Source organism: Electrophorus electricus, chromosome 23 (genome assembly GCF_013358815.1).
Source record: "Electrophorus electricus isolate fEleEle1 chromosome 23, fEleEle1.pri, whole genome shotgun sequence".
NCBI classification, from domain to species: Eukaryota; Metazoa; Chordata; class Actinopteri; order Gymnotiformes; family Gymnotidae; genus Electrophorus; species Electrophorus electricus.
The window spans coordinates 10954653-10980669 of record NC_049557.1 but is presented as its reverse complement, the minus strand read 5'-3'; the positions used below and the strand labels follow the sequence as shown (position 1 = coordinate 10980669).

General features: G+C 44.3%; 1 protein-coding gene across 2 annotated transcripts in view; it reads right to left on the bottom strand.

Moving 5' to 3' along the window:
* Nucleotides 1-1018: 1018 nt before the first annotated feature.
* Nucleotides 1019-26017, bottom strand: part of LOC113586879 (zinc finger protein GLIS1-like) — a 42482-nt gene continuing 17483 nt past the window's right edge. Inside the window, exons 3-8 of one of the 2 annotated variants that reach the window (XM_035521909.1) lie at nucleotides 24807-24917; nucleotides 22652-22820; nucleotides 18337-18496; nucleotides 3155-3288; nucleotides 2169-2324; nucleotides 1019-1815 (exon numbers count right to left, since the gene is read on the bottom strand). In XM_035521909.1, the coding sequence (XP_035377802.1) occupies nucleotides 1682-1815; nucleotides 2169-2324; nucleotides 3155-3288; nucleotides 18337-18496; nucleotides 22652-22820; nucleotides 24807-24917 (864 nt within the window). In that variant the 3' untranslated portion in view covers nucleotides 1019-1681. The remainder of the gene's footprint in view (nucleotides 1816-2168; nucleotides 2325-3154; nucleotides 3289-18336; nucleotides 18497-22651; nucleotides 22821-24806; nucleotides 24918-26017) is intronic. The other variant, XM_035521910.1, reaches the window with a different exon arrangement.

The window sequence follows — 26017 nt, the reverse complement described above, 5'->3', positions numbered from 1 at the left end:
CTCTTCTTGTCACGAACACGATTGTGTTTCTCAAGGTTAAAAAAGCTCTGGTTAACGGTTCAACCGGGCCATGTCTCCCGAGCCTGATTAACGCCATGACAAACGGGAATTTGACACGTTTCTGCCACTGTAGCGTTATAAAGGCCGGTACTCCTTTTCCACTTACATGATATACATATGTATTTTTTATTTAGTTTATTAGTTTACTGTGGTAATGGAACATAGGTGTGTCGTTTCGTAGCGATTATTTTGGTGCTTCTTGAATAAATGTGTGTGCTGGATTATATTTTATAAGAAAATAAAAGCAGGTGTTGAAGCAAAGGCTCCTGACGTTAGAGTTCGGCCTGCTATCCATGAGCACGCGGAAGGCGAAAACTGCTTTAAATAAACGAATAAAGCGAATGCATAAAAGTCGTTTTAAACGTAAGAAATGTGAATTCTATTTTTTTTTTCCTTGACGCTCAGAAGCAGTGAGTAGCTGCAGGGCGAGGTGCTTCTACTGTAGCAGCACAGAGTTGGCGCATTGTTACTCCGTATATCACGGATCAGTGAGTGAGTGTTAGGGTAACGGTGTAGTAGTGCGGACTTATCACTAAGAACACACAAAGTGCTGCACAAGGTTTGTACGTCTGGTTAACGTCTCAGCTAATTACATTAGCTGCAGTCGAGAATGGAAAAGGCCAAAATGCAGCAGTGTGCGTCTCCAGGCATGCACGTACCAGAGCACGCAGGAGTGTGGCGCGTTGGGGGTTTACATGCTTATTCTGAGGGCTGAGACACCCGTCTTCATCGCCGTCTGTCTGGGCTTGAGATGGATTCTGTGGTTACCACTTTGGTATAAGCGTCATTTAAGGTTTTTTTTGAAGTATTCACTTTAAATACTGTCGACTGAGAATTGCGCTGTTGGTTGAAACAGTCCTCGGGTACAAAGAAGGCAATAGTTAAACTCTTCAGCTATTCATTTAATCCTCGCTAGAGGGCAGTGTCTACTCGTCATTCACCTCTGAAAAAAAGAGTCTTCAATATTTAAGAGAAATTTATTTTCTGAGACAAGAGAGTGGCATATAATAATTATTATTTAAACAAACTGTACATTTTATACACCTGGAAAGAGTTCGGTGGATATTAATACCCATCGACCTTCCAGAAAATACACAAATCAGATCATCTAGGAAAGAAAAAAAGGATCAAAACACATTCAGAAATTCAAACATTGCAAACATTTACTTAGAACACAGCAACCATTTATATATTCTTTTGTTCTACACTTCGGCCAAAAGAGGAACAGGAGTTTCTGAGAACGTATGTAGGTGTTGGGGGATGTAGTAATGATGAGATGAGATTCTGTTACAGGCCGGTATTTCAATTTATCGCAACCCAGTGTTCCCAGTGAGGGCAGATTTCATAACCAGAACATTTCTTTAAAAAAAAGGTCACCACTAATTTAAAAGCTACAAAGAATATCCATCATCTTCGAACCTTGAAGATTCGCTAAAATGGCCACCTGTTTAGGAGGTAAATAAAGACACACAAACACCATTAAACAGTCACACTGTGATAAATGGGAAGAAAATCAAAGCAGCAGCAACGTACAGGAGAGCGATGAGAGAATGACAAATTCTGGAGGAGGAGCACAGCAGAGCATTGAGTTCGGAGGCGCCAGGGCTGACAGAGCGGGGCTCTACGTCTCTGTGTACACCGAGGACATCTGACTCAGTCCACGCTCAAATCCGCCCACCTGGAAGAAGACGCCGTCCTCTGGACTGGGAGGAAACTGGGAGGAACATCCTCCGAGATCCGACAGCAGGCTGAAACCTGCCCAGACCAGTGGGACATAGGACATATTCAGAATGTGAAGTTACTAATAAATCCTAAACTCATATTTATACTGTTAGAAAAGTCCCAGAACTCCCATTACAGGGGTTATTTATTAAGATTTTATTAAAACTCTTCTTTGCCACTTTTTGCAAGTCTTTCCTAGGAAAGTTTCAGCAGACAATGAAAAAATTTTGTTTTGAAAGGGAAGTATTTCTTTTTTTTTACAGATCTTTAATAGACCTCCTAAATGAAGTGTAGAACTGCTAAATGTAAAAGTGTTCAGCCACATGGGCCAAGCCAGGGCTGTTAGCTGAAGTCCGACCTCTCTAGGGGCGCGTGGCTGGTGGTACCTGTGGGGGGGGTGCCAGTGCATCCTGGGTGGAGGCCGTTGTGTGCGTGTGCGGTGAAGCCATGGGAGTCCAGAGGGAGATGAACACCGCCAACGTTCTGCTCCACTCTGTAATTATCCCCGAAGTAGAAGCAACTCTGAAAGTTTCCTCGGTAATCTGCGCAAACCAAAAACATAAGAAAGAAACCACAGAAAATGACTTTGTTGGGGGTATTTTTTTTCCCCCCAGTGTCTCTGGCCGTACATGAGACTACAGGTGAATCGGGGATAGTAGAGAAGAAGATTAGGTACTGTGCTGTTCCGGATGTCATGCAGTGTGACTGCAGCACAAACCGTCTTGTATAAAAGCACTATGGGCTGTATCCTGGAGTCATAAGTGTTGTCTAACAACTTATGGAAGACACTGCATACATGATCGCACCCCCTTCCGGTGGGGGATATGACATCAATGGAGGAACATCTCGATCTCCTTTGATCAGTTTGAAAGGAGTAGTAGGTTGAATGGTAGCAGTTGTCTCAGACCGTAAGTTCTGGCTGAACATGAACACAATAGGCCTTGCTTTACAAAATAAAACCAGTCTGACAAAATAAAACCAGTCTGACTGTTACCATTTTCCCCTGAGAATCAGGGAATCAGTCCACATCTGCCAATACTGGATTCACTATGCTGAATTTAACAGGCTAATTAGAACGTGGGCGATGACTAAACATTAATCTCATCATCCATCTTGGTCTGACTTGCACAGGGGTGTGTGTGTGTTCAACTCAGTCCTTAAGAACCCTACATTTCTGTTTCAACAGTCAGGGGTTCTATAATTCTGGACATCATTCCTAACTGGTCTGAGCTCTGTGGGACTCATGAAACTTAGCTTGTGGGGTTGTGAACTGATCCGAAGGCCCTGCCCCACCCTAAACCGCCTCGGCTGGTGCTGCACGTGGGTGTCTACGCACGTGCACCCCCCCCCCCCCCAGATGAGCAGAGCGTACCTTCAGTGACGGGGAGGTTGTGAATGGTTGAGTAGACTCGGTGATGCGGGTGGAGCTGGTGCTGCTGCGTGGAGGTCAAGTCCTGATGCTTGACCATCAGTGCGGGCGGAGAGGGTGGAGCGGTCTTCAGTGGGCTAATGCACGGAGAGAGCAAAGGCGCATTTAAGGAGAGAGAGGTGTTAAAAAAAAACTAAAAAACTTAGGGGTAATTGTAAGGGAGATCGGCAGTTTGTATGTAAAACCTACAGATTTGCCAGGTAGCTGGAAGTCAGCAGTCACGGACTGCTCTCTATACACTCTTGGAGTCTCTCTGCAGGGAAAGACCTACGTAGAAGCCTCCTTGCATCATGCACATCCCGTCCCATTCACAATAAAACCGTACAAAGCTGCATCTGATCAAATGCAGGCCTCTACCCCATTCCAGATGGCCTTCCAGACAACACGCCTCCATCGTGTTCCACACTGCTGTGACTCAGGGGGAGAAGCGCCACGGGCCCACTGACGCTCGCTGAGACGCAAGCGAAGAAGTAAAGTCTTTGTTAGTGCCATTAGATGCAGCTGTTGCCAGCACAGAGCCCTGATCAAGCTGATCCCAGCTCAGTGAGTCACGCGTCACAATTCAAGAGTTAAAAACATACCTGGTAAAGCTGATCCCAGCTCAGTGAGTCACACTTCACGATTCAATAGAGTTAAAAACATACCTGGCGAAGCTGATCCCAGCTCAGTGCATCACGCTTCGCATTTCAGTACAAAGCAGAAATTAGAAAAAACAAACTGGATTAACTGCCTTCAAAAACTTCAGGACACACACAGTCCAGGATGGACAGAAAAGGACCGTGTTGAAAATAACCCATCTGCCTTCTGGACTGGTATATTAAGAAGCTAAATTTATGGGTTAGTGAGCCAAACATGGATTCTCCGTACAGAGTAACTCTGTCTTCAACTCAAAGCCACTTTGAATGAGTCAATTAGCTTGAAGCAGGTTCAGCTATAATCATGCCTGCAGCAACTGAGTAATAAAAGATTATTGTACTTTCGTATGGTTTGCAAATTCAAGTTAAAATGATTTCAAGCAATGCAAAGTCCTTGTTCATCAGTTTAATAATACCACCTTCATTTCACCTCTAACCTGTAGGATCCACAATCCGTGTGGTTTCAAAATTCTGCTCACCCAACACTCCAGCCACTGCTGCCAATCTGTGTTAAGACCACCATAAGCAGAGTATCAGATCTTAAATAAATTAAATGTGTGAAATATGTAGCGCTTCAAGTCATGGCTTTTCTCTGGAAAACCCTAATAAAAAATAAGAGGTGTTTCTAGGAGCTGATCAAAGCTCCCACAGCTTTTACCACTATGGAAAACGGTCTGTAAATCCCAGACGTGATCCAGGTTTCACTGGGCCTCAGCAGAGCGGTTAGGTCAGCCTGAATGCGCGGAGATGTTTTGTGAAAAGCATGCTGGCCCTCAACACACTCCGAGACACACCAGCCATTCCCCCATGACATCAGTTCATCCATAACGCCCTTTTCTGCTGATGTCAACTTCACGTTCTATAACCTCCGTTTCATCATGAGAGCTTGGAACACCACACATCTCACTCTGTCCGCGTCTCCGAACGTGAGTCACGCGTGCCCCCGCCCTCACAGACATGTGCGCCTAAAAGGTTGTGGGTAATATATTTTACGAGACTCTCGGCGTAGCACCGTGCGGCTACCCTCTGGAATTAGCGGGTTAGTTCCTTCTTCGTGCGGGGGGACTTCGTGCGCTAATCCAGTCACTGAGCTCCAAGCCATGTGTTTCTGTGCAGAGGACGCATTTACCCCAGGGAGCTGCTGTCAGCACAAACTCAGGAAACAGTTATACTGTTCATATTTTTACAAGCTGCCTCTATGTGCAGCTAAAGTGAATCACGCGGTAATCGTTGCCAGCTGGCCTGAGCTCAGGTAGCAAGAATGAGGGGAATCTTTCATACGCAGCATCCATCTCTCGTTCCAGGATTCACCTTGTTGGTTCGTCCCTTCTGTGATCACCTCGACGGCAGTTCTTCAGCAGTACCAGTCTCTGATCCCCTTTCAATCAAATCCATCTCCAAGAGGCAAAGCTGGTCATCTGAATCGTGACTCCGGAAAGGGTTTGGCAGAAAGAAAATTGCCTATGTAATCTGATCTGAGGACAGTTAGGAGGATTCTCTTTATGATGCTTAAGGTTAGGATTGGGCTAGGCACAGCTGGTCTTGAATCTGTAGAGGAAAACAGGCGCTCCTACCTGGAGCAAGACATACCGACTTCCATGGACCAGCTGATGGAGACGCTGAAAGTGAAGACTGTTTATGAGAAAATGTGTTGTTGGTCAGCCATCGAAACACCCAAAGCAACGGCTGGATGCAGACCTTACCCTGAAAACCTGTGACAAACACTTTAAAAACACAGAATCATAGCTAAAGCAGCTTACGTTTCAGCTTCACTGCTCCAGCTTACAGATTTAGTTCTATAGCGCTTTTTACAACAGCTGTTGTCACAAAGCAGCTTTGCGTATGTCCGAGTCCAAGCCCCCAGTGAGCAAGCCAAGGGCGTCGGCAGTAGTGGCACGGATAAACAGGCTGGCATTGTTCAGCGAACTGAGGGAGAACGAGACACCGTAGCAACGTGTCTGTGAATATCACTAAGGGTTAATTGGGCCAAATGAATCAGCCCTGAATCAGAATAATAAACTCAGTGAACATTACTCATCATGTGATCATGTTTATTCAGATAATCACTATTCAAGTAGTAGCAAAAGAGTCTTGATTCTGTCTTGGAAAGACAAAAGATGTGAGAGGATCCCAGGCCTGGAATGTAAAGACAAGACTAACGTAGGGAAAACAACAGACTTTGGGTGGATGTACAAGACACAGACATAGGAAAATACAACGGAAATTTGGGTCCAACATTAGAACAATGTCATTCCAAAAATGCTGTTCTAGACGATGAAGTACAACTATTATTAAATGCAGACTTGAGGCCAGACAGGTTTCCATGACAACCTTTGTCATTCGTGACCCCTGCAGAATCAGATTCCTGCCTAAATCCTCCTCCTTTTATGGGTTTGTGGATATGATTGGTCACTCCAGTGAAAAGTGCTGGTGAAAGCTGAGGTGAGGCAACACACACACACACACTCACTCACTCACACACACTCACACACACCCCAGAGGGATTAGTCAGTCACAGAGAGAAAGCAGACTGGTCCATTTTTAGGGGAATTAGGGGGTGGTGCCTCTGGGGGGCCGGTTCCTCTTCCTCCTGCCTCACCTGTCAGGGTGTGGCTGCATGTGTGCGCGTTCAGGTCCGCGGGTCCTCTCCCTCAGCCAGCCAGCACAGCCGCCCTTGGCCTGTACCCTTGGGAACAGCTCTGGTTCCGTTTACCTCTCCAAGGCCATGACGAAGGGTTCTTGCTCTCCGGGCTGTCCCTAAACACTCCAACATTCACGAGCTCGGCTCCCAGCCAGCCAGGAAAAGGAGGCTTAAGATCAGAAGGCCCACTGCGGGCCGTGTGCGTCCTGCTACTGTTCACAGCAGGCTCCGTGACTGCTGACCTCACAGCACTGTGGAAGAGGCGAGCGACTACAACTGCACTTCACAGTCTTGCCAGAGCATTAGAAACTGCATCATGTCATTAGCACCAAAGCGCTAACAACACAAATAAACAAAACAGAAAAAAACAAACAAACCTGAATTACCTCTAGAGAAATTTTAATTCAACATATCACTCACAAAAAGTGAAGGAAGATAAACGAAGCCCTTTTTCTTCCTCTAAAACAGCTCGTGTCTGGGTCCTCGCGTTTACTCCCTGGTGCACGTAAATGTAGGGACCTTTACGTCAGCGGTCGTGCACGAAACGCTAACTCATCTTAGCACGTGGCCTGCGCCTTCTGCCGTAACAGACTCGGTTTCCAGCACAATTTGTCTAAGATCAAGATAAACACTTTTTGGAATTACAGCACCACCAATGAACCACAAGACAGGTAAACGAACCAGTGAAAAGAAGCCCCACCATTTAGCCTGAAGCTCGCTCTCGGCGTGACAGCGACTCGAGAAAGCCGAGCTCCTCTCCGTGTTAAGTCTCCACGCGCGGGGAATCGCGAGATGTATTTTCACTGGCAATTTTTTACTATTAGCTTCAGAAAATGATGCTGGTATTTGCGAAGTAAAAGATGTCTAAATGGCCCGTTTCAGCCAGGGTAAACACATTTAGTGGTGAGGTCAGCGACTGCCGCGGCCGACTCAGGCGCGTTAGATAATTTTGTCAAAATGTTTAATGTCCTCCTAAACCGTTTGGGAAAAACACGTGCGGCCGCCGCTGTTGCCTTTGGCAGCGGCGTGTATACTCTCGGCTTTAAACATGTAAATCAAAAATGCTCCATCCTCAGGAAAATGTAAGCAGACGTTTCATACCTGGCTCGTCGCTAAGGCGGACGGGATAAAGCGTCGCTATGTGCGCGCGAGCTCGTTTGCATTTTGATTAAAGCACACGCGCGCATAATGACACCGGCAACGAAAACGGCCGCGGGCTCGCCCAGACGACGCTGTCATCACAGCCCGCGTTATGCAGGTGCTGCCGTGAGGCCTGCACCGGGTTGGCAGTGAAACCAACAGACTTGACGGAGTCCGGAGTGTAACTCCATACCCAAACAGGCGCAGACCCGCCATCCGCCTCTGTCACTTCTGTAACGAGTGTGAAATACTTTCCTCTTCACGCAGATGCCTCTCAGCTTCAGCGTGTTGTCATGACCTTGGAGTTGATGTCATTTGGTGTTACATGAGTATCCTCTGGGATAGCCCCATTCAAAGCGCGCTCTCCTCCAAGAAGCGGTAATTGTTAGCTGAGCTCTAAAACGGCCAGCTAATTGTCTGGAGCCGTTTCTCACGGCGCTGGAAAAATACCGCACCGTCCAGGGTGTCCTTAAAGGGCCGCGGGACGTGACGGGCAGCCACTGGTCTGTTTGTACTGGAAACTGCCCCTGCCCACTGCCGCCACGTCTAGAGCGCACGCAATCACAAATGTGCACTCGCTCGGCCGCCTGTGGCAGCCGTGGGTCTGAGCTTGGTCTGGAGGAGGGCTGGCCGGCTGGCCCGCGTTACTCTGGAGCAGCACAGCGGGGCATTACGCAGGAAACGAAAGCTGGGGAAAAGAACAAAAACACGCGCTCTTCCAGCGTCGTACCTGCCGTGACGCGAACCGCACCGCTAAATAATGGAGCTTCTCTAACGGGAACACCCTCCTAAATTCAAGTGGACGGTTAAAACATATTAAGAGTATAAAGCATGTTGAGAGTTGGTGTAAGCCGTTAAGGTACCTTAATGAAGTTTAAACAAATTCAAATAAAAAATTAAAGATGACTAAAAATATTACAGATTTTTGAAAATAAAGTTGTTGTTTTTAAATGAATAAAGCAAAGTACAGTCCCTTTGAAAAAACAACAACATTTAAGCATAGTAATATCAAAACAGATTTATTCTGGTACTTTCCACCAGAGGCTTTCAAAAGAAAAAATATACCTCTTGAGTAAGTAGAACTAGAGGAAACGTTTGAGGCACTTGCTATTATGTCAATCATGACAACAGTTAAATATTGTTTAGAACATCATGAACAATTCACTGTTCCCGAAACTTGCTGTAATTTGTAGATGTAGCTAACAATGGGTTATTGATTTAAATTATGATAGAGAGCAGAAATGCTCCATTCAAATCTGTTTCCAAAACTGTTTAAAGAGAACAGATGTATTTACACCATTCTCTCTCTCCCTCCCCACACACTTCTCCTTACTCTTTTGTTCCAGTGCTTTTGTTTGTTACTGTACACACGGCTTCTTCCTGATGACACATTGGATTTGCAGCCCAGCTTTTGTGGCTCCTGAGGAAAATTGGGGGGGTTTAATAGGAACCATGCCTTCATCCAGCAAAAACAGCCTGGGACACACCGGACCCCGATTTATCACTGCTCTCTCCGTCCCAGAACCTCGGGTGAAGCACGGCAAGGCGGAACAGAGATGTGTTGTAGAGTCTATTTTTCTGTGCATGCAGCCCCTCCTTAATTAAACAGAACGGACACATCTGCGGCGAGTGTGCGCAGACAGCCGCCACTTCATGTTGTGTTAAAGTGACATTGGTTTAATCTGGAGTAGATGGATAAATAAACAGAAGTGGACTGGCTGTGTGGCTTTTAGCAGAGAGAGGGATGTGGACAGTTCCGGCTGGGTGTATGCTTAGGTAATGTTACAGTTAAAACAAACGCAGTATGGACAAGGGGAAAAAAACTTAATTCAGTTCTCTGCATGTAAATAAATGTGATGTGTTAACTAAACATACTGCATGTATAGAATGAACATAAATGTATTCAGGCCTTCACCTCAGAAGAGGTGTCGGGGAGAGACATTTCTGTGTTCTGTTTGCAGTTTTCCACCATGTCTGGGAAGCCTTAGCTTGATGCTCTGACAACTCTCTTTTGTGTTAATTCACATTGATTTTAAAAACCCACAGAACCACTCAATAAAGTTGAGCTGTTTACTTTGCACAACAGGTGTTGAAATAAAGATTATACAAACTACTAACAAAATTTCTTCTAGTAAGAGATTGAAGGTCAAGAACCGGCTGTACTCACTCAAAATTTTCTTCTCACAGGCGAATCCTAACGATCACAGGTGTACATCATTAAAATGAGATATAAATGAGAGCTTATACTACTTCCAATTCCCATTATATTTTATCCAATTATGTTCCAAATATATTTTAAAATGTAGTGTCTCCTACATTTCTGGCCACTAATTCTTCTCAGTGTGCTTAAAACAATTACTCAAAAATATATATAAAATGAACATCTATAAAAGGATCTGATATGCTATCCAAAGAAATCTTCCTCTCCACGCTGCCCCAAATAAAGACTCGGCTTCAGAACATAATCAGTCCTCCTCAGTTTCCTGAAGAAGACACAACTTTGTTACTGGATGCCAGTTCATTGATCCTGGTCTCAACTTTCGCTTGATGAATAAAACCTTGGAAAAGCTTCCACAATCCATCTAAGTGGCCATGTTTTTCTGAGTGATGTGTCATCCATAATTAGCACCATATCGGCGCAGACCATCACTGAAGTTCACTCAAGCTGCGTGAGGTATCCCTTACACCAGTGTTTCCAGAAGACATCTATGAGGTACCGGACCTTTCACCACTTGCCGTTAGTATACCCGTTATCCTTACGGAGTCCGCCTGGAGGTAATTCGGGCTTAACCTAAAGTAACAAGTGTTTATGATGGCTTCAGCTTCACACAACAGACCTTCTTCCATTCCAAAGTTGTTAAGTCACTGCACACCCTTCTGTTGCATGTGCCTTGGGATTTTCTGGTAGCTCAGTGGTTAAGCTATTCGACTTGTAATTGGAAAGTTGCCAGTTCAAGCCCCACTGCTGCAAGGTCATCACTGTTAACCCTCAATTACTCAAGCTGTGTTCAGTCATAATTGTTAGTCACTTTGGATAAAAGCATCAGTTAAATGGCATAGATGTATATCTCGCTGACGTTCTATTCTTTTGATAGTTTTTCAACTTATTCCATAACACTGGACAACAACAAAAATGCTTCAGAGTTAATAAGGTGCTGCCATTCTTAATGATTTCAACATCCTAAACGCGAATATAACCATGACAATTTGTTATTGGCTCTCGTTTTAACGATAACTCCATGTGATCCATAAGAGACATTGTATTAGGTCCAGCTATAAGATGAAAATGTTTCATATTTCAAAATACTGAGAAATATTGCATCATATTGTATCAGATCATGATGATCATACCCAGGAAGGTCTATTGCATCACTGCCTGGTGTAAGATTATGCAATATGGAGATATATAAAGCAAGACACCATAGGACGAGCGATTTATTTCTGTTACTTCTTGTGCTAATATGTTAGATGTAAATTCAGCTGCGTTAGGATAAATGTAAGTCCAGCTGCGTTATAAACACTACTGAAGTGATTCAGATAGTGTCAATCGACAAGTGTCAATGCCTCGTAACTGTATCGATATTGCGGACAATTTTTGTTACATTTGTGGGGAAGTGACTTTCGGAAATCAGACGAAGGATGTTGCTTCAAATGCAAAAGTGAAGAAGGCATATCATCTGTATTTCGGATGCAAGATCAGTGACCAGGGCAAGTCCTGGGCCCCACACACATGTTGTCGTACATGTGCAACAAATCTGTCACAGTGGATGAATGGAAAAAGAAAGTCGATGCCCTTTGCCATTCTGATGGTTTGGAGGGAGCCCAGCAATCACATAACTGACTGCCACTTCTGCATGGTGCCTCCTGTTTCTGGAGGCATTACAAAGAAGAAGAAGTGGGCAACAGCGTATCCAAATATACCTTCTGCTATCTGACCTGTTCCGCATGGTGAAGGACTTCCTGTTCCCGAACCTCCGACAGAAGTTTCTAATGATCCTTCAGACGATGACGATGGAGACAAAATGACACTGGAGTTTCCTGGACCTTTGACGTCAGATGATCATCAGGAAACTGATCTTGACTTCAGTCAAGGTGCGTCATCTGCGCCACACAGAATAACGCAGGAAGAACTGAACAATCTCGTTCGTGATCTGGAGCTGTCCAAGAGCAAAGCAGAATTACTAGGTTCAAAACTTCAGCAATGGAATCTTCTTCAGGAAAATGTACGAGTGAAAGTGTATTGAAAGCGGCATTTGCAGTTAGAGCTTTTCTTCAGAAAGGTAGATAAGCTTGTGTTCTGCTCTGATGTCAACGGCTTGTTGAATGCCCTCGGTATCCAACATGACCCACAAGAATGGCAATTGTTTATAGACTTCAAAAATGAGTCTCAAGGCAGTATTGCTGCATTATGGAAATCGTCTTCCATCTATTAAAGTTGGACATGCTGTGGATATGAAAGAGACATATGACAACATGAAGCAGCTGCTGGATTGTCTTGAATACAGTAAGTATGGCTGGCATATCTGTTCTGACCTTAAGGCATTCGCTCTATTGATGGGTACGTTCTTTGCACTATGTGAAGAAAGACTGACCCCTGAGGAAGTCTTTGAAGATTGGAGAAAAGAATGTGCAGTATTCAGCACTGGCAGAACCGGACAAAATACTTCTACCACCCCTACACATCAAACTCGGTTTGATGAAGAACTTGGTAAAAGCCATGAATCGGAATGGATCAGCGTTTAAATACCCGTCTGAGAAATTCCCTTGGATCAGCGAAGCAAAAATTAAAGAGGGAATTTTTGTGGGTCCTCAGATCCGTCAACTCTTCATAGATGAGAAGTTCGACTACCTGCTTAAGGGTGACGAGAAAAAGGCTTGGGATGCATTTCGTCTGGTGTCAACTAACTTCCTCGGGAATGTCAGCGCTGGAAACTATAAGGAATTGGTTAAAGACATGTTGTCAATGTATCACAAACTTGGATTGACAATGTCCTTAAAGATCCATTTCCTTCATTCCCATTTGGAATTTTTTCCTGAAAACTGCAGCATGGTAAGCGACGAGCACGGCGAACGCTTTCATCAGGACATTTCAGTATTTGAGAAAAGATACCAGGGGAAGTGGTTCACTTCTATGTTGGCTGATCACTGTTGGACGCTAGTCAGAGATGATCTTGAGCAGGTCCACAAACGACAGGCAAAGCAAAGTCACAAATACACAGGACTTCTGTTACAGAATGTGTTATTTCATAATTTTTCTAATGCATAAAAAAACTGAATTTCTAAGAAACGGAAGCCAAGTCAGCATTTCTATTGTCAAATTTGTGCTCAGCACCTTCAACTTAATTAAAATTGGCAAATGTTTTATATAAGAATACCTTTTGTAAAAATTTGTTGTCCAGTGTAATCAGAGTACAACTCTTTTACTCATCTTCTTATAGCAAAGAATCTTCTTATTGCGTCGAGACATGCATGTGTCAGGTGAAGATGCGGCTTCTAAATGTACGACTCATATAGTGAGACACGTAAGGATCTGGATCTTCACCTGCTCTCCTCCTCTTTCCACCAGGAATGGGCTGATAGAGGCTGGTGGAGGCTCATCATGCAGAACTCTTCCTTTTGGTAGCTCCACCAGCTGCTTGCTGCCAGTTCTCTGTAGTCTTCTACATGTGACGCAGTTAGATAGGAAACTTTTGATGGCACTGTTGGCTCCAGGGTTCCTGAATCTGAATCCCCTGAATCCAGGGATCTTTAACGTAGTTTAGCCAATGTGTGATTCCTTCCTGCGTGAGCTGTAATGTCATGAATGTGGTTCACTCAAGTGAACCTTCCTCCGTCTCCAATGACTCGTCTTGATGTACCAGATTCAAATAATAAGCTATTTTTCTTTAACTTTTGATGCTCCTTTAACTTTGCCAGTTCTTCTTTGAATCTTTGTTTTTGACAATAATTCAGTTTCCACCTCTGTCTTGGTTGAGTCTTCACAGGTTATGTGTGTTCCCTTGACAGTTTTCATTAATTGGTTCATTCTGCTTTCTCTGTTGGTGTTTAGTTCCTTTCTTGGTGCTTTCAATTCATTAAGCAAATATTTCAGGTCCAGAAACCAAACAATTGTATGTTTCAGCTCTGTTCAGGAAGAATAACGAATCATCAGTGGTCTGTTGCACCTTTGAGTTTCTCCTTTGACCTTTGAGTAATCAGTGTCCAATGTTCCAGGATCTAGATTCTTGGGCCACTGTTTTTGTTAGCAGAGCAAGAAACTTGGTCCTGAAATCCAGCATTCATTTCCTAAAAAAGCTTCAACACTGATACACAAGTACCAGGATTCAAATTGAATACCTCCACTGTGAAGCCTGAGAAGGCTCCAGAATTGTTGAGACTATTTGCAATGAAAGTCTTCAAGCTTGTTGCATTTACTGTTCAAGTACGTTTGCGCAGTTGTGCTATCTGTCAAAAAGTCAAAATGTCATATCAGAGTCATACGTTCCAGATCAAGACTTATTTCAGAAGTTGGTCCATTAGTTCTTAGTTGCAGTCTTGGTATGGTTGGAGCTTTCAAGCACCTTTGTCCCTGCCATCACCAGTTTAACGAGCTTCACATTGTGTAGCAGTAGACTGCTTGTTATTCTGACAACATCTTGATGTGATGATGTTGCCCCAAAAATGTGTACCAACATCTTGTGTTCTACAACTTCTGGCTCATAGTTCCCATCCATCTCTGGAGAATCTTTTCTGTAAGTTCAGTGCACAGTGCTCGGCAACCAATCTGTTTGGGATGCACAACGTTGTTCCTCACTGGATCAACCTCCCTTTGCCGTTTCATCTCCTGGCTGTTTAATTGTCAGGTGCAGTGGTATGGGATGCACAACGTTGTTCCTCACTGGATCAACCTCCCTTTGCCGTTTCATCTCCTGGCTGTTTAATTGTCAGGTGCAGTGGTATGGATGCACAACGTTGTTCCTCACTGGATCAACCTCCCTTTGCCGTTTCATCTCCTGGCTGTTTAATTGTCAGGTGCAGTGGTATGGGATGCACAACGTTGTTCCTCACTGGATCAACCTCCCTTTGCCGTTTCATCTCCTGGCTGTTTAATTGTCAGGTGCAGTGGTATGGGATGCACAACGTTGTTCCTCACTGGATCAACCTCCCTTTGCCGTTTCATCTCCTGGCTGTTTAATTGTCAGGTGCAGTGGTATGGGATGCACAACGTTGTTCCTCACTGGATCAACCTCCCTTTGCCGTTTCATCTCCTGGCTGTTTAATTGTCAGGTGCAGTGGTATGGGATGCACAACGTTGTTCCTCACTGGATCAACCTCCCTTTGCCGTTTCATCTCCTGGCTGTTTAATTGTCAGGTGCAGTGGTATGGGATGCAGTCGAGAGCGTTTTCACACCCCAAAACCTAACAACATATGAGCAGTGTGAGAAGGAATTATGGGGAGGGGACGCGTTGCACCGCATGCTTGGCAGTGAGCTTTGTTTTTGCCACGGGATACTCATGTAACTGTTTTAGACATGCAAAACATTGACCTGTAGACCTGCTTCTCAAGAAGTCAATCTTTTCTTTAAGCAACTTGCGCTTAAGTTTTCTGCAGACTGTATGAGTGTTGCTCTCCTCTGCAATAAACAAGGCTTACTGCTTGTATCAACAAAGACAGTTTGTGTTTTTGGTATTGCTTGTTTGTCATTTTCCATCTTGACTTTGTTTTCTATGCTGAGGGAGACAACTGCTGTTGTGAATACGTTCTTTGGTTTGAATGTCTCTGCATACAGTGGTTTTGGTTTCTGTTGCACTGAGTCTATCGTGATTGCAGTGGTTTCTTTTATGTTTCCATAACGTGGGTGTAATATATATCTCACTTGCTTATTGAAAAAGTTGACAATATCCTTGAACTTTCCTGTTTTTTCCTTGTACGTTGCAGGCAAACTTTCTCTAAGCTTCGAGTTTGTGTGGAAAATTGTTAGACAACACCTTTTATATTAGCTGTGCTGTCCAAGTTTTACATATATCTTATATCTGACATTCTGTTGGAATATCCCGAGCAAAATAATGCAAAGGATCATAGCACGGCATCACCTTCTGGCTTCATGGCCTGCCAATCCAAAGCCTCCCTTATATAGTCTTCCACTATCTTTAAGTTCTCTCCCAAAAACTCCTTGAGAATTAGTTTTGCTTAAACATAACCTGATAAAAGGTCCATGTGGATGAGGTGCTTGACCAATTTGCGTGGCTCTCCATGGTTGTCACTAGTGCAGATTTCAAGTCTATGTTCTACAGATCTGAAAGGGATTTACACTTCATCACCTTTGAACGTTGTAAGTGTGAGACCAGGTCATAATGAAACTTTGTGATTCTTCATAAGGTGCAGGTAAGGTTGGTTTGCTGAGAAATGGCCTGGCATGGACCATCAAGCCCAGTTTGATCATTGCATTTCGTGGTCGGGACGGAGGTGCCTGCATTAGTGGGTGAACTCTGTGCTCCACTGGATGAAGGGGAGGAATGCCGGGTGATCGGAAGGTAGAATTTATTTTTATTTCTCCAACATGTTCATCAACGTCAATGACAGTCACATCCTCTTGTTTATATTCAATTTTTGCAAAAATACTTTGCATCCGAGTTTATTTGTTTACTCAGCCATTATGACCTCTTCTGTTATCTTTTTCAGGGTCTCAAACTCTGGTTGGTTGGCATGCCAATCTCCTTAATCTCTTTCTGTGTCTAACTTCTCCCTTAAAGCAGCAGCCTGTGTCTTTAATAACGTGTGTTCCTTCTTCGCCCTCATTCTGGCTGACGAAGATGATGATGACAACACACTTCCACATTATGGGTCCGCTTAGCCGTTTAGTGGTCGATTTGATGCTGTGGTTCTGTTGCACTCTTCAGCGTGCTCCAAATGGAGTCTTCCATCTGTTCCTCATATTTCCAAAAGAATTCACTTGTTGATTTATTTTTAGGATTGAACCAATTTCTTTGATCATCCAAAAATTCGCCCACAGCCATATATTTCTACAAACCAGCGTTCATGTCTGAAAATCCTTGATACAAACGATTAAAGTTGTAATTTATTTCAACAGTGTCAACATTTGTGTCATCCTCCTTTAATTGCTCAAATTGCTTCACTATGCGTGAACCCTAACCATCATCCTAACTCTAACACTAATTATAACCCTAGCACTAATCCTAACACCACACCTAACCCTAATGCTAACACTAACACTAACCCTACACCTAAACCTAACCCTAACACTAACCCTACACCTAACCCTAACACTAATTCTAACCTTAACTATAACCTTTACACTAACACTAACCCTTACCCTAAACCTAACATTAACCCTTCACCTAAACCTAAACCTAAATCTAACCCTAACTATAACCAGTTAACTGACCTTCACACCTTTGCATCTGGATTGGCTAGACTTGTAGTCTTCTACGACCTCTCAGTCATTTTTACTATCTGTGTTTACTGTATTTTTCATCCACAACAAGCGAAATTATCCACTCAGTCAGTATTAAATGTCAGAGTACAACAGAACGACGTGTAGCTTTCAGTAGCATCTCATGGCAAAGCAATGAATGACATGACTTACAGTTTGTCATATTTTCCAAATCCAATGTAATATCCATGCAGAGTTTCCTCTGTGCCCTCTTCCTCGCGAGAGTATCCCAACTCTCGCAGAGGTAGTTTTAAAGCAACAATCACAGTCACTGCCCCCAAATATTACAAATGTAATATAAGACACCTTACACTACTTCCAATTCTTAATGTATTTTATCCAATTACATTCTATAAATAGATTTAAATTCTATCTGCATTTAGGCTCCTACTTTGCTATTTTTCTGCATCATTGTGTAACACAATCACATATTTTAACACCGCCATAAGAAGGTTGTGGTGGGCTTTGTCTGAATGCTTTCTCCTTGCTTTCATTAACAAGGCTGACCTCAGCAACGGAGAACCTCCTGCAAACACCCACTAACTACATCCACTAACTACAACATTCGCCAAGACACTCCATCAACATAATGTCTTTAGACTATACAGGAATGGCTCTGACAGCTCAAACAATCTACTATGAGTGAAAAGGAATATGAAAAGGACTTAATAGTTTAATAATAGCTTAATAATGAACACAATAATTAATAGCTTAATAATGAACACAAATGCACACATTATTTTCTTCTTTAAAACAAATTCCTACCATTAATCTCAATCAGTGTAGTTGGCACAGAATTGTAGCTGGTATAGAGAAAAGCCATTTAAACCTCTCCAATAAAAAGATTGATCATGTAAGGTGAGAAGCTTGGTGGATTTATGTGGGACAATAGACCTCTTTAGCGAATTCCTTCACTCCCTCTTATAAAGGATTTCACCTGAAATTATGTCCTAAAAGAGAAGACTGTGGAATGAAGGTAGTTGAACCACTGCCTTCCTACAGTTTCAATCCCACTGAATCAAACATCCAGATTGTGTTACTGTTGCACATACATACTAAATTCCATCACAGAAACAGGCCACCTAAATCAGCTCAGAGACCAGGCTCAGAGACCATTCAGATTCACTCTTGATTACGATTATATCACACTCGGCAAACTATGGCTGATCGTGACATCGGTTCAGCTGTCTGTTCTCAGCTTGTTGTGTGTGTGTGTGTGTGTGTGTGTGTGTGTGTGTGTGTGTGTGTGTGTGTGTGTGTGTGCGCAACACTCACCCATCATGGTGAACAGTGTCAATGGTGTTCAGCGCAGGCGTATGCTGGGGACTGCTGATGTCACAGTCCAGGTGGGCGTGGCATGGGAGGGAACAGGACCCCGGAGTGAGGAGTTCTGCCGAGGCTCCGTTAGACGTTACGCTGGAGCCAGTGAACAGTCCTGAAAGACAAACATTACTAATACGCAAAACGGGTCAAATCAACCTCAGTGAAGCTCCACAGAAAAACAGCACACTGACCAAATTACGCCCCCCCGCATTCTGCCCTCGCCTGCTTGTCATCAATTGGGACTTTGTGGCAACAAGTGGTTGTTTTGACAACACAGATCGAACCAGAGTCCTTGTGAGAACAAGAAAAATGTCCCCACATTGAGGTCCTTGTGATGCGCTTTGCATTAAGCAGTCACGCTGAGGGGACAGAGCGGGACCTAGCGGGACCTAGCTTAACATGACAAACGTTCTCAAAGTTTAAAGGATTGTTTGGAAACAAGAGAAATGCCATCTGGTCACCCTGTAGGGTTGTACTTATAGGGCAGGAACTACCCTGGAAATTAACAAAGATGTGACTTCCTGTCCCGCAGGACTCAAATCGAATCAAAACAACTTGTTTGTATTCTAGGTGTTATAATGGCGTCTGATCTCATATCAAAAGAACTGATTCAAAACCCGCCCGTCAAAGCCAGAAGCAAAAATACTGAATGCACCTCAGTTCTTAAATCCTTTACGCTGGTTCCTAGTATCTTACAGAATTGACTTCAGTGTACTATTAGTCATTTATAAACACACTAAACAGTTTGGGCCCGAGCATCTGTGTGGTAATCTCAAGCAACATAAAATAATCTAATTTAAGAAGGACAGTAAGCAGACCTAAGATAAGAACACAGTGGGACACAGCTCTCAGACAACCTCAGAACATTCCACATTTTTAAATTTACACTCAACAGCATCTAGTCCATTTAGTTTCACTTTGGTTTAAGGCCTCGTATTGTATTTCAGCTCTAAGAGATAGTATTGCAATGCCGTTCTATGTCGTATCTTCATCTGTTATCTCTCTACGCAGGTCATCTGTCTATCATACCTTTTAATCGGTCTGCACTCTGAGTTGCCTTGTGTGTGTGAAATCGACCATTTAAGACAAAAAATAAACCTGAGCAGTTGCGGGAAGCAACACACTGATATCCTTGACACGGTCCTGTTTCACCAGGCGGCCGGATCTGTGAGGTAGGAGACTGACAGATGCAGAGTTTATAATGGAAATAACAGCACGGCACAGAGGCCCGAGCGCTGATCCAAGCAGCGTCCTGTCACATAATATATACTCCTGAGTGAGCCCAACACCAGACTGCACAGATGTGAAGAGGCACCCTCGCTCCCCCGCCTCCCCGTGCAGCCTGGGATGCTCAAATGCTACAACTGGTCATCTCCTCTTTCTCCTCCTGCCGTTTCTCCCTGTGATTATTTTCCCAGAAGCCCTCGAGGGGCATGAGGTGTTGCAGCAGCTGCCTGTGGAGGATCGGCGTGCTCTGTGTTCCCGGTTTTCTACACTTTTGCTCCAGCCTTGCTCCCAGGCCAGCAGAGGCCTTGACAGCTCTCTGAACAGCTCTCTGAACTGCTTGATTCATTTATTCATTACATACGTGACTCATCGATTCACTGATTCGTTGGTTCATTGCCCCGAAATCATCCAGCAAAGCCCTTTTAAATGCTTTCCCCTTTAGCCTCCACATCTGCTACTACAACGGGGAACACTGGTGGTAAGGGTGAAGCTGGCAGCAACGTTGGTGCACGGAGGGTGGAGGGGCGTGTTGTCTCAGCAGGACTGGAGGTGGTCAGGCCGTCCCACTCTCACACTGGAGTCCAGCTCTGGAGAGGACACTGTCCTCTCAACTATAGTCCCTCCAACAGTACTTGTCCACCCTGGTTCTGGTTCTGCTATTAACAAACAGATTGAAAAGGCAATAAAGGTTTAATAATGAGGTGATGAAATATGTCAGGTGTGTTGGGAGCAGGAACCCTGCTAACTCATGACACTCCAGACATGTCACACACGTGTACTCCACTTTCATAGTTTTTAACTTTCTAACAAATTCATAGACACTAATGAAAATACAGTTTGTGTACCATTCAATCTATTGATTTATCTGCACACAAACACTGTGCCAGTAGATGGCGCTGCAGAACTCACAGCTTCCTGCTGGTTCTGCCATGGTACAAAGAAATATTTCCTGCTAATTTGGTCACTTCATCCACTAGTTCAGTACCTAGCCTCATTCACTAGTTCAGTACCTCGCCTCATCTACTGGTTCACTACCTCACTTCATTCACTAGTTCACTACCTCACTTCCTCTACTAGTTTACTACCTCGCCTCATTCACTAGTTCACTACCTCGCCTCATCTACTGGTTCACTACCTCACGTCATTCACTAGTTCACTACCTCGCCTCATCTACTGGTTCATTACCTCACTTCATTCACTATCTCGCCTCATCTACTAGTTCACTACCTGGACTTATTCACTAGTTCACTACCTTGTCTCATCTACTGGTTCACTTCCTCACTTCATTCACTAGTTTACTACCTCACTTCCTCCACTAGTTTACTACCTCGCCTCATTCACTAGTTCACTACCTCGCCTCATTCACTGGTTCACTGCCTCGCCTCATCTACTAAAAACAAGACCTTTTGGTTTTAAGAACCTTTGCACCACACCTCAGCTGGACTAATGGACTTCACACCTTCTGAATATTCCTGAAATATGGCAGCAAATGAGAACATTAAATGATCCTACAGTGACCAAACACTGGAAATATAAAACTCATGAAATATACATGACTGTCCACCGCTCCCAGCATGCACTTTGCAGGTAACTGCTTGCACACAGTGCGTTGTGGACAAAATACCAGAGTAACATTTAGACTCTGAGGCAAGAAGCAAATGGAAATAAACTTTATTCCCCCTCCTTCCCCCCCCCCCCCACCTCCTGGCTGTGGAACAAAGCAGAGTGGAGCAGAGTCATCGTGAATGCCATTGCATGCAGCATCTTGGCGTGGCTCTGACCACAGCGAGAACAAACAGCCAACAGAACACAACAGCTGCTCCAGGCTAAAGCCATTTGCACATAGAAGCAGCACGCTGTCTTCTTTGAACCACGGCAAAAGGAGGGCGCTTCCAGTCCAGGGTTTTCTAAAACATCCACCTCACTGAGTGAGGCCTGCTCTGACCTACTCTGTCCTGCTGCATGCTCTGCTCCGTCCTGCTCCGTACTGCCTTAGCAGGACAGAAAACTGCAATTGTCCCTTAAACTGCAATCGTCTTGTAACATGCAATCGTCCTGTAAAGTACACACATCACCCTACTGAACATGCAGGTCAGGGGCTCTTCCTGGTTCATCTGGTCCACATGCAAGTTATTAGTGTCCTTTTTTCATAATCACTACTAAAACATACCACTCAAGGTAGTAGTAACTGCTTCTGCACTTAAACATGCACAGACTTTACAATAAGTAAAGGATTCCTGGGGTGGGGGGTGGGGTGCTTCAATATTATTGTAAAACAATAAAGTAAAAATGATGTTGAGGGGCCAGATATTAATATTTGTCCTTTTTACCCTCGCTGCATGCCAGCTCAGGTCATAACCTCAGCTATTTTAAGGTGAACATCTGCTCTTTGTGTGTAACTGATCGCTGATCAGTGGCAACATCACTGGAGCGTTCCCATGTATCACCCAGCACCGTCACTGCACATGTTTGCAATATCATAACTGCATATGGTCCTCATAACCTCCAAACCGCTTCTTACTCTGTTTGAGCTGTTAAATCGCATCCTATTGGGTTCGGACGCCATGAAATGCTCAGAAAGTGAATGTCTTCTTGTGGGCAGCTGAGTTTCATTGTAAGGTGGACAGAAGAGGGCTCGACATGTGCATTTCAGCACAGCCGCCCTGAAGCCAAAGCCGCGAAGACTACCCATGATGAAGAACATGTTAATAAACAGTAATAACACAATAGAAACTCCTCCCTGTGATCTGACCATTGTCTTCAGAGCAGGGTTGGGGTGACAGATTTTAGCTGAACCAGTTTAAGGCAGAACTTTAAATTTAAAACTGGAAAATGACACAAAGACTATTCTGACTTTTTTTTACCCATTCTGAAAAGTCACCCATGTCACATTACTGACTCGATAGTCAGGATTTCAGTAGTACCTTGAGAAGGTAGATACACGTGAAAGGCAGAAAGGAGACCACAAACCATGGAAGAAACAGTCTGTCTTCCACTGTGGCATTGTGCCACAGACCCAGAGTCACAGAGACACGTGTACCTGTAAAGAGGTCCTGGCCCAAAGCGGCTGAACATCCATCCTTCCCGTTAAGAGTGTTCTGACAGGGGGCAGGGCAGTGCAGTTGCTGAGAGTGGGCAGGGACATGCAAATGCTGGACAGACAGGCATTCGCTCAGGTCATCTGGTTCCAGATGGGGGCAAGCCCTCAGCTGTCAATCACATATATGGACTGACAGTTAGTGTGCAAGGAACAGTAGCAGAATATTAAAAGAATAAAAGAAAATTGGTTTGTGTGACAGTTTAGATACATGGAGTGATATCAGAGCAACAGAGGAGAGGTGTGAGTGCAGGATGACCGGTTTATTAACAGAAACCAAAAAGAATCTGAACGAGGTTCCTGTAGTCTACAGAATGTGTAATCTCCAAATACGCTAATGCAAACAGCTGGTGGTGAGGCCCTGTGGGTTTAAATGACTGAAGGAAAACAGGGAATAGTGAACAGTGATCAGGAAACATTTGTGGAGTGAGACTGGCATCCTGGCTTGGTGCCAACCACAGCATGACACATAATATACTTTGAGATATATAGATAAACAATATAGCATAATAAGAATAACAGTTTGGTATTGATGCCTCACAAATTCGCTATGCAAGGTAGAAATTTCTGTTCATAATGCATCTCATCTCCATTGTGACATCAGCACTACCTGTCTTCGTGCTTAGAGGAGACCCAGACTATTATAGACATTAAAATAACGTCCCATCTGATCATGGCTTCCGGGACCACAGCAGTCATTCTAGTGCAGCAGTGATGCAGTAAACATGAGGGAAAAGACAGACACCTTTCTGTAAAAACTGGAGGGAAACCAAACAAAAGTCTTCAGCGACGAAACACGACAGTTTCTGTGGTAACACCTCACCACAAGTCTGTGTAGGAAATGATGGCTTGAGGGAGGAACAATTCTTCACCGCCTGCAGGAACCTCCGACTGGAACCAGGCAGGGGAAGGGAAAACCTACACACACATCCATCCTCCTTTATACTGGTACCACTAGATAGTCATCTTACAATGTAGAGGTTTTACAAATGTAACCACTGATAGCTGGTTAGGGTTTGGGTTTGGGTTGGGAGTGGGCTTGTCTTTGGTTAGGAGGTTTGCAGTACTTCTATATATCCCAGAAGCCCATGCCAGCCATCCCACAAAGCTTCCATTACCATGGTTACAGGAAAAGCCACGTTTCTCTCAAGCCTCCTTCGTGGTTAGCTTGATTCGTTTCCCAGTGTAACAGAGGGGAGGGGCTGAACAGAGTTGTGACTGACGGATGACATTTCTCAAGGCTCAAGCCTTTGAGAGCTCTAAGGTTGGGATGGTATAAGATTTTAACAAAAATGAAGCTTTTATAAAAATTTATTTGGAATGACTTGAATCTGGATGTGATTATGTTGAACACAAGGCACTGTAAATGAGACATGACATGAACTTTAAGGAGTTGTTTTCATTTACGGAATTCCGAAATAAATCCAAGCAGATGTCGTAATTTCAAAATAAAAATATTGATTAACATCTGAATATTATGAATTAGGGAAAAATGAACAATGAACATTTTTGTTTTTGGTGATGTGGAAAGACGAACAAAAGCCCCTCTTCTGGACAACTGAGAAGTGCAGCTCTTCCACGAGCTGCATCCTTTCCAGACATCCATCAGATGTATAGCTGTTTTATCTTCTCTCCACGGAACACTACGCGATCACGAGCTAAGCTCGCGATAGATGGTGCAAGAGGTTTTGTTTGACATTTGTTCACCACATCTGTCTGGCGGGGGTTTGTGCAGCGCACATTATTAACAATGGCTCGCGCTCACATGTGTTTCCGCTTTATGCCGCTTAGTGGAAAAAAAGGGAACGCATCATCCAGTCTCCACTTAGCCGCGCGCAACAATAAGACCATTCTGCTCACATTCACGAGCTTTAATGAGGACTGTGTACATGCTAAAACGCGGTGGGCACTGATCTGTTGTTTGGAAATTGATTGTCAAAGACAACCGTAAATTAAAACCAACTGCGCCAAGCCGTGAAAAGATGCAATTGACCATGAAGGATACTGGAGATCCGTCAGAAAAGCGAAATAAAAGCTGTAGGTCCACTAAACAGAGCTAGTTGGATGTTAGAGACCGCACTGCCATGGTGCTGCTCACCTTCCTACGCACCTGCTGGTCCTTGACGGAGTGGATCTTCACGTGCTTGCGCAGGGAGCTGGGGTCTGTGTAGCGTTTGGTGCAGCCAGGGATCTGACACGCGTACGGTTTCTAGAATGCACGCACACAGGTGTATGAGAAAACTACACAGGCTAATGTAACAACAGAGGGACCACGCGGGGAACGTTAGGAAGAGTTCAGTGGACCACAGGACAAAAAGATTTGTTGAGATTTTAAAGGAGAAATTCCCGATAAAATGTAAGTGGGAAGGGAAGGAAAAGAAAGGCAACGTACCTCTGAGCGGAGGGTGTAGAGTGGAAAACAGAAAGAAGAAGAGGACACATGTTTCAGTCAGTCTCACAGAGTCATGCGTGATCGGAACGTTTATTTTTGCTTTGCTTTTGATCATGGAGAAGTGTAGCCTGAAGAAGCGTTGTTTGAGCTGCATGAAAACTGAATCGATTAGACTTCCTCTATTTGGTTAAAAAAAAAAAACAAGCTAAAACTTGGGTTGCACAGAATATCGTTTGCTAATCATGACTGCAACACAGGCCCCTGCAACACTAACAGTCTCTAGTAAAGCCCTACATTTTTACTGCTTGCTGGGAGCCTCCTGAACAGCCACAGATGTTCCTGGCGGATGTTCTGTGGATGTTTTAACGAATCACAGTATTCACGTGATCCAACAAGCGTAAATAATTTTGGTCAAAACAATGCGGAGGACTCTTCACTCGCGCCACGAAATAAGGTAGGCCCCGTCGGGTGCGCGTGGAGCTCGCCGACTACAAACGCTTACGCGCATTACACTGGTCTGATAAGGTGAAATGCACGTGATACGGAGAGGAGCACTGCTTAAAGATCAAACGGGCGGACTTCCTTCACGAGCTCTCGCTTACCTTCTACCGTCCCGTTAATAGAGCGTGCTACTGTTTGCTTTGCGCAAGCAAAGCTACGCTGTTCAACATGCCGAAAACAAGGAGCAGGAAAGGGACAGAAGCAGGAGCGGAGGAGGGAAAAAATGAGGCCCGTGGAGGATAAATGTCATTACAGTCGGAGTGAGTTGTTTTTTTTCGCTACATGTGAGGCGCGCGCCGGTGCGGTGTCGCCGCGCGCCTGCTACCTTGGGTGTTTGCAGTCGAAGAGCTAATTTGCCGTGGCAGCGCGGGCGTAGCGCGTGACAGGGCGCTGATTTCTGCCAGTAACTACGGCGG